General features: G+C 27.7%; 1 protein-coding gene across 1 annotated transcript; it reads right to left on the reverse strand.

The window, feature by feature from the left end:
- Positions 1-4,241: 4,241 nt before the first annotated feature.
- On the reverse strand, positions 4,242-5,682 carry LOC101246783 (lignin-forming anionic peroxidase). The gene is made up of 4 exons (XM_004250354.5): positions 5,414-5,682; positions 5,095-5,286; positions 4,825-4,990; positions 4,242-4,731 (listed from the first exon to the last, which is right to left on the reverse strand). Exons 1-4 carry the CDS (start codon positions 5,627-5,629, stop codon positions 4,343-4,345), a joined length of 963 nt encoding a protein of 320 aa, XP_004250402.2. The 5' UTR covers positions 5,630-5,682; the 3' UTR covers positions 4,242-4,342.
- Positions 5,683-15,995: the final 10,313 nt, after the last annotated feature.

A 15,995-nucleotide genomic window follows, 5' to 3' on the forward strand; every position in this document is an offset into this window, starting at 1 on the left:
AGATACAACGTTTCAATCATCTTTGGAAATTGAAATGGGAAACACTTGACCAAATTTAATACTATGATTAAGATATTTAAATTATATTTTTTATACGGTATATTCACGATAAGTATTAAAAAGAATGCTAACTCCAAGAAATCGAAAAAACTAATACAAATAAAATTTCCCGTCTAAAAAATTCATCATAAAATATTTAATGGTCTAATAATATTTATTGCAATAAAGATTTACTTTTTTAGTACATACTCCCTTCCTTGTTGTTCAGTATTTGAAATATCCAATAATATTTGTTCATTTTATGAAATTAATAAATAATTTTATACTTAATTTTTAATTTACCCTTATTATTAGTTATAATAATTTATCTAGTACATTTTTTCCAAGACATTGTATTATTATATTTAAAAGATAATATAGTAAAAATTACCTTCTATTTATAGATTCTTAAAAAGTGTGTAAAATTAATTATGAACAAGTATTGTTGGGTAAATGGAAAAAAATATTATAAAAATAGTTTTTAAATAAAGGGTAAAAAAGTAGTCCAACTTTGTGTTTGAAAGTTTGTCACATTCAATAATATTACTAGTTTTTTAACACGTGCTTTGAGTTATGAAAATAATTAATGTTGATTCTATTTAGTTAGGTCAATAAAAAAATTCTTATCCTGTGAGAAGTCTCAAATATCTTTTTTGTAATTTTTATTTTTGCCTCGATGCCATATTTTAATTTCTAGCATTGGCTCTAATTACTACTAAAATAATTTCATTGTCTTATTAATTTCATAATCACCCTACGTTTGTTTTTTTGTCTAGCATTCATGAATGAATACATCTCTTTTGGCTAAAGAGAAGAAGGAACAACATGATATTGTCCCTTTAATATGCTTGAAATGTGCAAAAGTAATTGTCATTTGCCACGTGTATGATGTAGCTTCTACAAAAAAAAGTTGTCCTTAAGGTGTGTTTGGTATGTTTTTTAATTTTCTCAAAGTGTTAGAAAATATTTTTCAAATCAACTTATTTTCCTGAAAATTAAGAAAAATAACTTTCCTTCAAAAGTTAAGAAAAATATTTTTCAAAAACTCTCATCCAACTTCAAATTACAATTTTTTTTAAAACATCAATTCCTAAAATATATTTTCAATTTCAAAATTTTATATTTTCATTCCGCCCTCCCCTCGACCCCGATCATTCCTCCACTCCCCTCCGAAAAAATTAAATTTACTTTCAAGAAAATATTTTCAATTTCAAAATTTTATTTTTTCACCCCGATCCCGGACTCTCCAGGCAACCCCCTGCCCGCCCCCCCCCCTAAAAAAAGATTTTGTTTTTAAAAAAAGTATTTTCAACTTCAAAATTTTATTTCTTCATCCCTATCCTCGACCCAACACCCCCCCCCCCTCCAAAAAAAATTAAGTTTGTTTTTAAATAATATTTTCAACTTTAAAATTTCATTTTTTTCACCCCAACCCTCGACCCTCACCCCCTACCAGTCCCCCCGGATAAAGAAATAAGTTTGTTTTAAAAAAATATTTTCGACTTCAAATTTTAATTTTTTTTACCCCTGCCCTCGACCTCCCCACCCCACCTCCCAAAATAAATATTCAGTTTGTTTTTAAAAATATTTTCAACTTCAAATTTTTATTTTTTCACCCCGAGCCTTTACCCCCTCCCCCCCTAACCAACACCCACCCACCTAAAAAAAGTTAATTTTATTTTTTAAAAAAATATTTTGAAGACATTTTCCTTCATACCAAACACACCCTAAATCTCTCTCAATTTCTTCGTAATCTCTTTCATTTGTTCTTAAGCATGTCGAAATCCACTTTCTCTTCAAAGAACTCATAGCTCCGGAAATCAAATCTTTCAATTATTTTGAATTTAATACTTCAACCTTGCCTGATTTTCTCTCTCTTTATACTCAAGTATGCAAAGTAAGTGAAATTGGTGAGTCAACTACTCCACAATCAAAGTTTTACTCCCATACAACACCTTGTTGAGATGTCAAAGTATAATATCTCAAGTCATTCGAGATTTCGAAGAAATCCTTAAAGGTGAACACCAGTTGTATTTTGAATTTGTAAACAAAGTACTCCTGCCTCGCATAAAAAAAAGGACTCTGATTTGTTCAGCAGACTTGTTTCTCATGGAGTTGTTAGACAAATATAAATCCATGAATTTTCCTGGGAATATACTGGAGTATATCCACTGGATTATGACAGCCAAAGATAGTCGTCATGTTATTGCCTATGGATATTTGTTAAACCTAGTCTTCAAACATTTCAATATGCCCCTTGACAAAGGAGTGGATGGAATAATAAAATAGGCACTCTCCATGTCTACCTTGAGTGAGGGTAAATTCATTGGGGAAAAGGTGAACTCTAAGTCTCAAGTCTCCGAGCTTCCTCAACAACAAGAGTATTACTCTAAGTCTCAAGTCTCCGAGCTTCTTCAACAACAAGAAGTGCCAAATACGGAAATGAAAGATTTTATTACCCAACTACCTGAAAAAGAATAGGAGATTATGAGGCTTGAAGGACCAATCTCAGGGACCAGGTCCAAGTACATGTGGGCAGGATAATGTTAAAACACTGAAAGCTCACATTATTACGTTGGTTGAATCAAATGCCAAATTAAATGATGAGGTAAAGTCTCTAACCCAAAAGCTTCTTCCCGCTCATAACGCCCGCATTAACCTGATCCTGAAATTCCCCAACCCCCTCCTTCTTATAGTCCTTACTGATCCTTCTTTTTTGTATTTGACAGTGGCTCTTTAACTTTGTTATGTTTTTCGTTTCATTTACAGTTAGTATGGTGTATATTTTCCTTTTATTAATGATATCTTCCCTTGTTGTTTTTCTATGTTGATTCTTCTCTCTTAGTTACTCGTGTTATCTTACCTTTCGGCTACAAATTCATTGTTGTTTTGCTCGACATCTTGCTTATGTTCACTACTTCAAATTTTTTATGATGTTAAAAGAGGGGAGAAAGGTATTGGTGAAAGGGAAATCTAATTAACAGGTGACAGGGGGAATATGATTGCTCGGAAATATTGATGGAAAATAAATAATAATGCATTTGTTTGTCATCATCAAAAAGAGAAAAATGATAGAACTCGATGTTTTGATGATACTCATAAACCTACAACCTGATCCCATAGGTGATCAGATATCTTAAGGTTACTTAAGTCAAATGGTGAACAACTGTAAAGGGCGATCCTCTCTGACGTGGTTGGTGGTCACAAGAAACGAGAACATTATATTCAAAGGATAATATATCTTTATTTGACATGAAACAACCTAGTTAAGATATTAAAAGCAAAAATATTAAAAGGTATATTTGGTCTTTGGAGAACTCAAGCTTTCAACAGCCTTAAAGGGACCTGATAGAGTTATCGAATGTATCTTCTAAGTGTTGTTACTGAACACTTGGATAGTAAAGTTATAAGATTCGTTTCTAATATATACAGGAACACATCAAGTTTGTTGCTAGGAAAAAATAATGAGCATAGTTAAAGTGAACTGTGCAGTGGGTGATTGAAATCTATATTAATAATATATTAATAAGAGTAAGTTAATATAGTGGGCAACAAAACTATTGATTTGGCTTTCTTTTTAATAGGGCTATTATAGGTGGTGAAATTAAGAGTTTACTCTATTTATGTGTGTTTGGGTCTATATTCACTTGTTGCTTGAAAATAGTAAAAATAGAGGAAAATCTTATGTGACAGATCGGGATTTTTCCTCCTTTGAGCAAGGAGGTTTCAACATAAAATTCCTTGATATTTTTTATACTTTATATATATTTTATTATCTTTTATTGCATTTTAGTGTATTATCTACCCGGTCCCTTAGCATGTCGTTGTAGTATATCTCTGAGTTTGTATTATGTGTTAACAAGATGATATGTGTGTGTCTCAACACTTTGCCACTTCTATCTATATAAATAAAAATACAACAAAGTGTTCTTCTTCCTTTAATCTATTTCCCAACCATATCTTGATATCAAGCAATATGTATTCCCATTTTTTTATTAATCAAGAATGCTCCAAATTTAATTTCTTAATAAACTTTGATTCTAGTTTTGAGCTCAGACAAATATGTACTTAAAGTTCCTTTTTTTTTTTAAAATTCAAATCGATGGACAACCAATTATTATAATTATTTTGTTTTTTGTGGTTAGATTTTTTCCCTTTGCCCTGTGTAATATATCTGTGAAACATTAGGTAGAAATTTGAACTTCATTAGAGAATCACACCGAATTTATTTATTTCTTTGAACACATTACATAGAGAAAATAAATCCAAATAATTAATATAAATATACTTATAAGTGAAAAAATTAATTTATAGCGCCACAAACCGTTCTTATGATCCCATTTTGACCAGTTAGAGGACTAATATCTCCCATTTTAATCATGGCTGCAGCAAAATCAGCGGCAAATACTCGAGGGCTATTGCTATATTCAGTAACAATGCTATCCGTTGACCCTCCACTAAGAAGGACTTGATCTGATTGAAGAAGACCTTTTCTTTGAATCAAGTTCTTGTAGTAATTGTTATCTAATTGATTGGGTGTAACCAAATCAAGTGGAGCTAGGTTTCCATTTTGATCTTCTTGAGGACATTGTCGTCTTCTAGTGCTAGCAAATCCAGCATCGATGTCTGTTCCATTGCTATAAATTCTATCACGGAAAAGGAAGCATTGTGCTTGTCCAATTGAATGTGATCCTAGAATTAATAAGATAATTAGATTTTTTTTATCTATACAATTATATGATCGATAAAATTCTTTGTTTGATAATTTACTAATTAGGATTTTACCTGATAAAGCAACCATATCCCTTGTGCTAAGGCCTTTGTTGGCAAAGCCAGAAATAATCCTATCAAGAGGATCAAAAGGACCAGGGAGATCAGTTTCAGCAAGAGTATGACTTGCAGTGGTTGAATCTCTTCTTCCGAGTTTCACCGTCCATGATGGACCTCCAACCTGATTATTAATAGACATAATATTTATTAGTATATATATACCAACAATACCTTTTTCTAGCATTTTTTTTAAAAAAAAATGAAGTTCAAATTAGGAGCACCTACGAGAGTGGATGCATCTCTAGCAGCAACTGCAAGTATGTCTGCACATGACACAATTCCTGGACATGTTTTCTCAAGTTCCCTTTTTGCATCTTCTATAATACCATATCCTCTAGCTGATCCAAGATTTGGCAATGCAGTCTTCTCACTTACAATCGTTGGAGTCTCATCAAGTAAGATAGAAGCATCACAACCCTATACATAATTAAAGTTGAATCCAAAAATTACAATTAGTATATATACGTCATCATCAAACCAATAATTTGAACTTGAGTACTTAGAGAAGCATAGGGATTATTTATGAGCATCTAATATAACCGACCTGAACAAAGCAATCATGAAAATGAAGACGAATGAGGGATGCAGCCATGCGACGTTCACTTGAAACTGCTTGTCTTATGCTTGTACGAATAGTGGTGAGAGCCGTAGGGCAAGTGCGGTCATAGAATGTGGAAGAAAGTTGTGCATGACATTGCATGCTAGAGAGCAAGAGAAGAGAAAATATAGCAACAAAAGAGTTTTTTGAAGTAGTCATCATTTGGAAAGTGTGTATAATGTATGATGCCAAGAAGTAACAATATATGTTAAAGGTGATAGAAGAAGAATGTGCTACTCAAATATTTATAGGCAAATCGAAGTGGTTTTTTGGTCACTATTGGCTGCCAATTGCAAAATTAATATTCCGCGTTATTGCTAGCTTTTGTGTTTGACTTTTTCTCTGTCTACTTATATATTATTTGAAAGGGTCTTCTCATGAGTTACACTTCTATGCTATTCGTCTTGTTCAATTTATATTTTATTTGTCTAGTTTAACATGATATATAATTTAAGAAAAAAGTAAAAAGAACTTTTGAATCTTATAATAGTCTTAATTAAAGTTAAGATAAGTAGAATGTAACAAAATGTCATTTAATTTTGTGATTTCAAATATATCACCTGAAAATTTAAAATTAAAAATTGACAATAAAAAGGAAAAACACTCTTCTAAAAAATACAAAATGTAAAGAAAAAATAAAACAAACAAATTGAAACATAACAAGTAACATTATCTTCGAAGGATAAAAATCAATTTAATACTTCATATCATATATACTCATATAATAATTAAAGTTGAAAATGTGACTTCACACTATTTTGAGGTTTTTGGTTTTGACTAATTGACGAATTTACTGAGAAAAAAGTACATTGGGTAACTTACCTAAATTTCATTGTGTAAGACCCTAAATTACATTTTATCCCTATTCCTTTCTATTTTACAAAAATTCTTTAAAATTTCAGTCATTCGAATGCATAAATTTCATTCATACGTTATATATGATACACTATAAACTTGTTTGTTGCACTTAATATGACATATTAATGTCAAACTGATTTTCTATCCCATAAATCACGCATAACTGATTTTCTTTTCCAAAAATCAGCAAAATTGTTTGATATCAATCCATTCCAAATCTATAACAACTTCAAAAAATTCAAAAATCAAAGTTTCATCTTCTCCATGAATTCAAAATCTTGAATATGATCAAATTCACCAATGTAGATAATTGGACAAATGATTCACGATTTCGAATCGTCAATCCGAAATCGCTAAGTATAAAAAATCGTCAAGAAATATGGAAATCAACGTAGCACGCAAAACTAACTGGAAATATAATTTCTTTGGTGAATCTCAAATCCGCCATTGCAGATGAGGTAGAACATTTCTTCATCAATTTTTTTCTTCCAGTTCTTAAGTTATCTTTTTTTTTAAAAAAAATAGCTTTTCCATCTATTTTTTTTACATATGAATTATGCTCCATTTTTTTTAGTATGGTTCCTTGTATATTTGATTCTGATGGTGAAAAGTTTCATGAAGCAATCTGTTAATCATGAAGAATTTGAGATCGAAGAAGTCAAAAAGAGGATGCATACTCGAGTTTGAAATCTACTATTGAGAAATATTGCTCAAAAAAAGAAGGAAAAGTTTGATCCGTCATAACAAAATCTTCACTATCAAAAGATGGAGATCTACAATGTATCTCGCTTATTTTGATTCATAAATTAGTCTTTGTTAGTGTTATTAATGATCCGATACATCACTATTATAATTCTTTGTTTTATTAAATGTATCATCTCCTAATCTTTCGTCCTAATCTACCCAAGGTAAATGAGTTTTGATCTATTTTTGTGTTCTTTCGATTGTTCAAGCTTCCATTTTGTTGTTGATTCAATTGCATGATACATTACGAAAAAATTAGTGTTATCATATTGCAATGTATCATCATTCAATTTATTTTTTTGATACATAAAACTCTAAGATTGTTTATTCGGTAGTTACTACTAATGTAAGTCATGTTACATTAGAAGTAAACAACGGGTGTGTACTGTAATTTTTTATCTATGGATTATGATGTGGTTATTATTGTCTATATGAATGTGAATTATATATAAAAAAATGTATCGTCTTAAAAGATTGTATATGATACAAAATTATGAATATAACAATTCATTCAACAATCTGAACTTTATACTTGATACATTCATAAGAACTATTCAAAAATTACAAAATAAAATTAGAATCAAGTTGTAACCATCAAATTTACGTCTATGATACGTAATTTAGACTACAAAGTATCTTAACTATTTGTTTGATAAATAGTTTTAAAAATGTATTTGATATCCATTTAAGGTATATAAGTTAAGTATGAATATGATACAATGTTCAACTGATTACATTCCAGCATATAATTTAGACTTTATACGAAATATTAACTATTTTAAATTATGATACATATTATGTTGGTGAATATGGTACCATTTAATATGTTTCAGATACATTTTTTAGTATAAAATATTATTTTGTAGTTGATAATAATGTATCTGATATAATAAGGTTGTGAAAAATAGTTTAAATAAATTTAAATAAAGTGTATTTATAAATGTATCACAATAAATAAAAATTAAGTTATCAGTTGAATACATGAATGATTCAATAACTAATTGCAACTAATTATTGTCCAATATATCAACATGAATGAATCAACAGCTAACTACAGCTAAGTTATAAAGTACATGAATAAATCAACAATCAAGCTATCAACTACATTGCATCGTTGGTGTCAAAATGTATTAGCAACTAACTATAATTACTGAGAACAATGAATTTTGTATCTGTATACATTAATGAATCTGGTACTTAATATTATGACATTTTTGTATCAGATTATATAAGACAAATATATCAGACAATTCAAATTATAAATAACAACTAAATATATTGAAAGTTAAAGTCAAAATAAATAAGTTTTTTTTTTTAGAAAAACACTCTAAAACTTGTAGAAAAAAGTATTCCAATCCTATAAAAACAAACACTCTAAAATTAGATTTAGTGTATCTTAATAACCACAACACTCCAAAAAAGTGTCTAATAAGTGACAGATAATCTATATTCAACATTAACCATAACTCTTGAGATGGTGTTGTAAATTGACTCTTAGGCTTTTGTGGATCCTCATTTTCACTAACATATTTTGTCTTGACCTTTTTAGTACCGAACTTTCATGATAGCGTTGCATATCGTTTACGAAAGTAATATGATAAAAAAAAATCATTGGATAGAATAAAGAATCTAAATTTGCTTTAAAATGCAGAAGATGCATTATAAAAATAAAGAAGATACATTATAATTCAAAACAAAATCATACTAATTTTTACAGGTTGTATCACTTGTTTATGGTTATATGTAGATATAAGGCACAATACATAATTGTGCCCTTTAATTTGGTTTCAAATTATATTCATGCACTTCAACTTTGGATGTGCACACATAGACACTTAAACTTGTATAAAGTTACAGAAATAGACACACATGTCATCCAATGCATCATTTTTTGTCCTACGTGGTGTCTTACATGTATTGTGTCACGTAGGACTTATGTGTTTATTTATTTAAAAGTTGGACAATTAAAGTGTCTGTTGTGCATTATGAAAGTTGGAGGTCAAACTTAAAATTTGAATACAAGTTTAGGGTTCAATACATGTATTATGCCTAGATATAATGTATCTTACACATAGACTAGTACAAATTGTGATTGATACACCATTTAATATGATGCTAATGCATTGTATACACACTGAATAATATAAATTTTGCTTGATACCATTGAACATTATTTTTGTATTAATTACATGACAACTTGACTGATACACAACTAAACATATTTTAATATTTGATGACTTCATATAATTTCAACAACTACTCAAACAATGAACAAAATTAGAATTTATTGTATCAATTTATTAATCTTAAAAATAGATACATTACAATATGAAACATGAATATTATCATTGATCTATCATTTTTTGATTGACTAACATAAACAAGTTTAAAAATCAATAAAAGAAGATAAAAAATTAATCTTATGTAAAAAAGGTCGAGAAATTATAGGAGTCAATTTTCAATCCCTCCTTTTGAGATTTTTATCAGCATGCACTTTAGAAGTTGAAGAACAATATCGATTCGCTATTGCTAATGGATATGAAAATACTCGCGCTTAGAATATGAAAAACAACAACGATTCACTATTGCTAATGGGTGATGAAAACGTTATATCTGTTCAGCCCATTTAGGATCAACAGGAAATTGATAAAAAAATTTTATAAAAAAAATCAAAGAGTAATAGAATGGAAAAGATGAAAACTACCTTCTTTTTTTAACACAAAATCAATGCAGATATTCATTTATTAATTATTTTATATTTTTTAATTAAAAATGATGGGCAAGGTCAACTTTTGAAGTGCAAAATTACGGTTGAAATTGAAAGTATTAAAATGGGTTGAAATGGAAATCGTGTTGGGTCTTGACCCCCACAAGTTTACTTTTGGCACAAATAAATTAGGTTCAAATGAGCTAAAAACGGGTTGGATATTGACTCGATTGATGTCATTGATTTTAACATAGTGATATTAATTTTTATAATCTCAATTTGAATTTCAGCTCATTATTTTATTTTTAAAAAGTAATAAATTGATAGATAAATCTTAAAAGATGTTAAATAGATACCTTCTAATGGACATCATCTGTTGTCCCTCTGTTTTTACCAATTCTCTCTGCCAGTTTCACGAAAGTGATGAAGCTAAAATCGACAATGCACAACCAATAGATTTGATTAGGGATGTACAAAATCGAACCAAACTGCAAACTGAGTCAAACCGGAAAAAACCCGACTAGTGGTTTGATTTGACTTGGTTTGGTGTTGGATAAAAAAACTCGACTATATTTGAATTGATTTGGTTTCAACTAAAAAAAAATCCGAGACCAAACCAACCCGACATTATATATATAATTTTAAAATTTTATTTTATACGTAAAATACTTACTTTGATATAATTTTTAAATATCTCTTATATTTTTTCATAGTTTTAATCATTTAATATATTTATTTCATGTTTGGAAGTTAGAATTCTTAATGATCTAATAAAGATTATAATTCATACATGTTGGTAATTATAATAAAGTTTAAATAAAAATCAAATTAATGCTAAGGCAAAAAGAAAATCAATTCAACACTAAGAATGACAATAATATTGAATATTTGATTTTTAGTTTTACATAGATTTAGATAAATAAAATACATGATCTAATTTTACTTTCTTTTAATATTTAGTCATGTAACTTATACTTACTAAACTTATTTAGCATGATTTAGTACTTTAAATTATGATTAATTTTATTATGACTTATTAGTTTGCAATATTTGTTTTAAGGGATTCTATTATTATTTTTTGTTGGATATTTTAGTGTCATTAATCATATCATATTTTTTGTTATTTTCTTGAGAAATAACTTAGATAGTTGCATTTTGGTAGGACTAAAACAATATTTAAAGTCGGCATAATACATAAATGTTCCATTTTCTTTAACTTGGTTTCAAATCACATTTATTCCTTCAACTTTGGATGTGCACAAATAGACACTTAAACTTGTATAAAGTTGAACAAATAGACACACATGTCCAACATGTCATCCTACATGTCATTTTTCGTCCTACGTGGTGTCCTACATGTGTTATTCCATGTAGGACTCATTTGTTTATTTATTTAAAAGTTGGATAGTTAAAGTGTCTATTTGTGCATTATGAAAGTTGAAGATCAAAGTTAAAATTTGAAACCAAATTTAGGGTTCAATATATGTATTATGCCTTTAAAGTACAAGTAAATTATATGTTTGTATGCATACTTTATCGAAAATACTCGAAAGATCGGAAAAACCCGAAAAACCCCATAGTTGAAACTCGAATTTTATTGGTTTGGTTTGGTTTATAAGCTCAATAAACCGAGACAAATGATTTGATTTGATATTTGAAAAATTGTAACCAACCCCGTCATGTACACCCCTAGATTTGATGCCAATATTTCTTTAAAATTAAACTAACCTTGTAAGTCGATTTTAGCTATTGATTTTTCTTTGTCACTTATTCTTAAAATAAATTTTCATTTTTTACTTGTCACTTTTGACATATAAGAAAAGATAATAATATGTTTTGTATTTTTAACATTAAATGTTTATATTTTAAATCAGTTTTTTAGACGTCATTTAATAGAGGATAGTCTGATAAAATACATATATCATTGATTATTTTCTTAAGTGAATGTGTCAAATCAAACCATGACAACGGACAACTAAAAGTGAATAGAGAAAGTATTTGCATTGAAATTAATTATAATATTTGATATTTTGTTAGGTCAAAACAAGTTCTCTTTTTCTTTCCAAATAAGCACATTTGAAAAAATTGCCACGCTATAAGGTTCAACTTTGAAATGGTTGACAATAATTTAATTGTAAAAATATATGACTATGAAGGGAAGTGGAATAATAAAAAACTGATTAATATTTGAGTAAGGCATTTATAAAGTGTGTAGTATTGGTATATATTGCTTCTTGTTATTGTTATAGGCAAATACTGATATAGACAGATAGAATATAGCCTGAAAAATTAATTCTAAAAGTAAAATTAAAGTAAGTTACATATTTGACCAATCAACTTAGGTAATTAAATTTATTAGTCATATATACAATATTGTATCGAAATCATATACATATTTAATATATCATCCATTAATATATAAAAATATATATTTATTAATAATTATTTTAATAAATGAATTTTTATATATATTCTTTGACAAAAAATAATTTAATTGTTATTATGAAATATTAATTGTAGCTAGTGATCTATAACAAAACTAGTATGATTTCGATCAAAATCAATAACTTAAACAAATTAAAATTTTGAACTTCAACTTCAAATTATAACTCATATTTTAATTGTTTATATATAATAATATTATTGTGTTGATTTTCATATTTTAATTGTTTATATATAATAATATTATTGTGTTGACAAATCAAGATTGTGATTTGGTTTCTATGATTGTTCATTGCTCATTAATAATTGTAGTCATATATATCATCTTGTCGTTGACAAATTCGTTTCCATTTTGGGAAAATGTTATGATTTCAATGATTAATTTATAATCATATTCTTTCTGACATAAGAAAGTCAAATGAACAATTACTTATGAATTAACAAGGTAAGGAGGATTTTATTTTAATTAAAAAAAATCAAAAGAACAATTATTATTGAATTGAAATGTCAAAAGTCAAACGTCAATGGCATTATTTTTGGAGAAGATTTATTTTTAGCTGGATGAAATTTAATAAATTGAAAAATATATAAAGACATTTTAGTTTATCTTTATTATAATGTGGATTTACATAATAATTTTGACCATTAAAAATCGATAAATTGAAAATTGATATTTTATTAATTTAGTATATTTAAAGACTGAAAGCTAATAAAATGATAGATAATACATAAAACCAAATCAAATTAAGGAGTATTAAATTATGCTTTCTTTTGTATTTTTCTACTGATCTAATTCCTTTACAAAGATTTTTTTTTATTATTATTATTATGAGTTTTCGAAATTATGAGTTCGATAATGTTCAGTAATTCTCACTCAAATTTAGAGGTGTTAATGAGTAGACAGTCTAAACATGAACGAATTAATATGGTATGAATTAATAAATGAAAAATCAAGTTATTTGAATAGAGCTAAACATTAAAAGTCAGCAATACAAATTTTACTGCGTCAATCTTTTATATATCTAGTAAAATGAATTTTTTTTCTTAATTATGACTATATAATATAGTAGGAGTATATCAAATAATAAGTGTATTTTTCTTGAAAAAAAAATTTAATAAGATATTTACGGATCAATTTAAGTTATATATCAACTTAAACTTAATTCAAATAACATATATTTGGAGCATTATGTTGAAAGTAATAGAATTAATATCGAACTTTGATATAAAGAAATAGTGAAGCACCAGCTTGTAAGCATATCGTGGAATATTAAGTACACATGAATTAAAACCTCACAATATGTTCACTTTAATTTTATTATTATACACTCAAGAACAATATCAAATAAGATCCAATACACTTCAAATAAATGTATATGTTATACTTAAATTTTCACCTATTATGGGGAATAAGGCATAAGTTTCCCCTTAGATTATGATCGAAATCTCGAATTTAAATTTTCTTTATCTCCATAAATATGTCTGCCCTGTTTTTGTCTTTAATTTTGCTTTCTTTTGTTTTTCTCATAGTGGGACTATACTGGCAACTACATTTAAGTAAATGAACCTACTTCAAATTTGTCATCATCAAAAGTAATTAAAAGACTGCTATCACTTACCAGCAGCCGAGGCAATTGACAATAAGGATTGTTTTGCACAAGGTTGCAAGTGAGGAAAAGATATTCAACCAAAAGCTCTGCTTTCGAATTGAAACCAGATGTCCATGGAAATGCTCCAAATTTCTTTTGTAAATCATTGAACGAAATTCACTGAACAGTTTTAGCTGTGAATAAATAATGCAGAGGATACTTTCATTCAAACAACGAAATACCAGCAAAGTTGAACAAACTAATAACAAAGAAAAAAACGAATGATCCAAGCTACTACTTTTTAAATACAAGTGGAACTGCAAGAAGGGAAACATTGATGCAGAGCCATGTAATAGACTAACAGATCATCTCTAAAATCGTAGCTTTTATTAGGCCTACCAAATAGCGAGTTAATTACTTTCGGATTTCTATCAACCTTGCCTGGGATTCTAAAATGAAAGAATATTGGATTCCATTTTTTTGGTTCAAAATCAGACGAGGCTTAAATGGAGCGACATGGACATTAAGGATTTATTTAGTCAACCCCAACGAGCTTGGGATTAAGGCAGATAGTTGTTGTTGTTGCACTCAAATCCCTAAGAAACACATAACATAGGAAGCTGGTAGAATAGGTTAAAGTCCGACATTGAGTGAATATCATAACCTCAACATTCTATAGCAACGCAAAATAGAATATATATATAATAATAATAATAATAATAATATAATTGTGTTGACAAATAAAGATTGTAATTAGGTTTCTATGATTGGTCCTTGCTAATTAATAATTATAGTCATATATACATCATTTTGTATATATATGACAAAGTCCTCTCTACTTTGGGAAAATGTTATGATTTCAACGATGAATTTATAATTGTATTCTGACTGACCTAAGAAAGTCAAATAAACAATTATTATGAATTAACAAGATAAGGAAGATCTTATTTTAATTAAAAAAAAAGGTCAACGAAACAATTATCATTGAATTGATATATCCGTTTCTTTTTATTTATAATTTTTTTCTTTTATAGTTGTCTTTAATTACTTGTTTTTTTTTTTATATAGATCAAGAAAGGACAATTGTTTTTACTTATTATATCCTCAGTTAAATGTCTAATTACTTTGTAAAATATAAAACTTAATATTTACTTCATAATTAATAAGGACAAAATAGTGAACTCACTATATCATTAATTATTTTCTTAATAGGTGTATCAATATAAAAGTGGACAAATAAAAAGTGACGGAAGGAGTAATAAATTGAAAAACATATAAAGACATTTTAGTTTATCTTTATTATAATGTGGATTTACATTATAAGTTTGGATATTATTTTTTATCATATAAATATCTAGGTAGAGATATTTCTATAATTTTGTCAAGCGTACTAGGAAGCTTCATGAATTAAATACTCTAGTAATAATAAATAATGGCATTCATAAATGTCATTTTCAACAACATGTATTTAGGCATTATATTAGTTGAAAGTCAAAGTCATCAGCCTATATCCAATTACATAATAGAATCAAAATCATTTTTTTTAATAAATTAAAGCAGTATCTTATACTTTATTAAAATAATTCACATTATATTATTTGTCAAAGACAACTCTTGCCACAGTTTTGGCTAATAGGAGTAGGGCTACGAAAAATCGAATCGATCAATAAAATAATCTTTTTTTATATTTATGGTTTTTAATGCTTTTATAAAGAAAAAGTTATTGTGCTCTTTGGTTTGATTTTAATTTTCAATATTGAGTTATTGATAAATCGTAACCTATTAAGACAAAAAGATTTTAGTACTTTAGCCTTTATAATATTAAATATTAATAATTTATTATGATTAATTGAACAATATATCAGTGTTCTAGTACATTACAATTTGTTACCTAACTAAATATTATCTTTCTTATTTTATTATATAAAAATATTTAAGTGTCATTTGCTTGCTTCACTGTATCACGCTTAATTAATAGAGAAGTGAGAAATTATATATTTATTTTATGAGCAATAGTTTATTGGGTCGAAAATCAAATTGCTGATGATAAAAAATTGATAAAATTATCTTATTGATTTTAGTATATTAAAAAACTGAAAACTAATAAACTGATCGATAATACATAAAATCAAACCAAATCATTCGATGCACAACCTTAAATAGGAGTATTAAATTACACATTCTTTTG

This window comes from Solanum lycopersicum, chromosome 11, assembly GCF_036512215.1.
Source record: "Solanum lycopersicum chromosome 11, SLM_r2.1".
Lineage (NCBI taxonomy): Eukaryota > Viridiplantae > Streptophyta > Magnoliopsida > Solanales > Solanaceae > Solanum > Solanum lycopersicum.

Bases quoted from the DNA above. Each gene is read 5' to 3' on its own strand.
- LOC101246783 (XM_004250354.5), bottom strand. From the start codon at position 5,629: ATGATGACTACTTCAAAAAACTCTTTTGTTGCTATATTTTCTCTTCTC. The intron at 4,991-5,094 runs GTAGGTGCTCCT...ATTAATAATCAG, and splicing joins CTAGAGATGCATCCACTCTC to GTTGGAGGTCCATCATGGAC. The intron at 4,732-4,824 runs GTAAAATCCTAA...TATTAATTCTAG, and splicing joins GGATATGGTTGCTTTATCAG to GATCACATTCAATTGGACAA.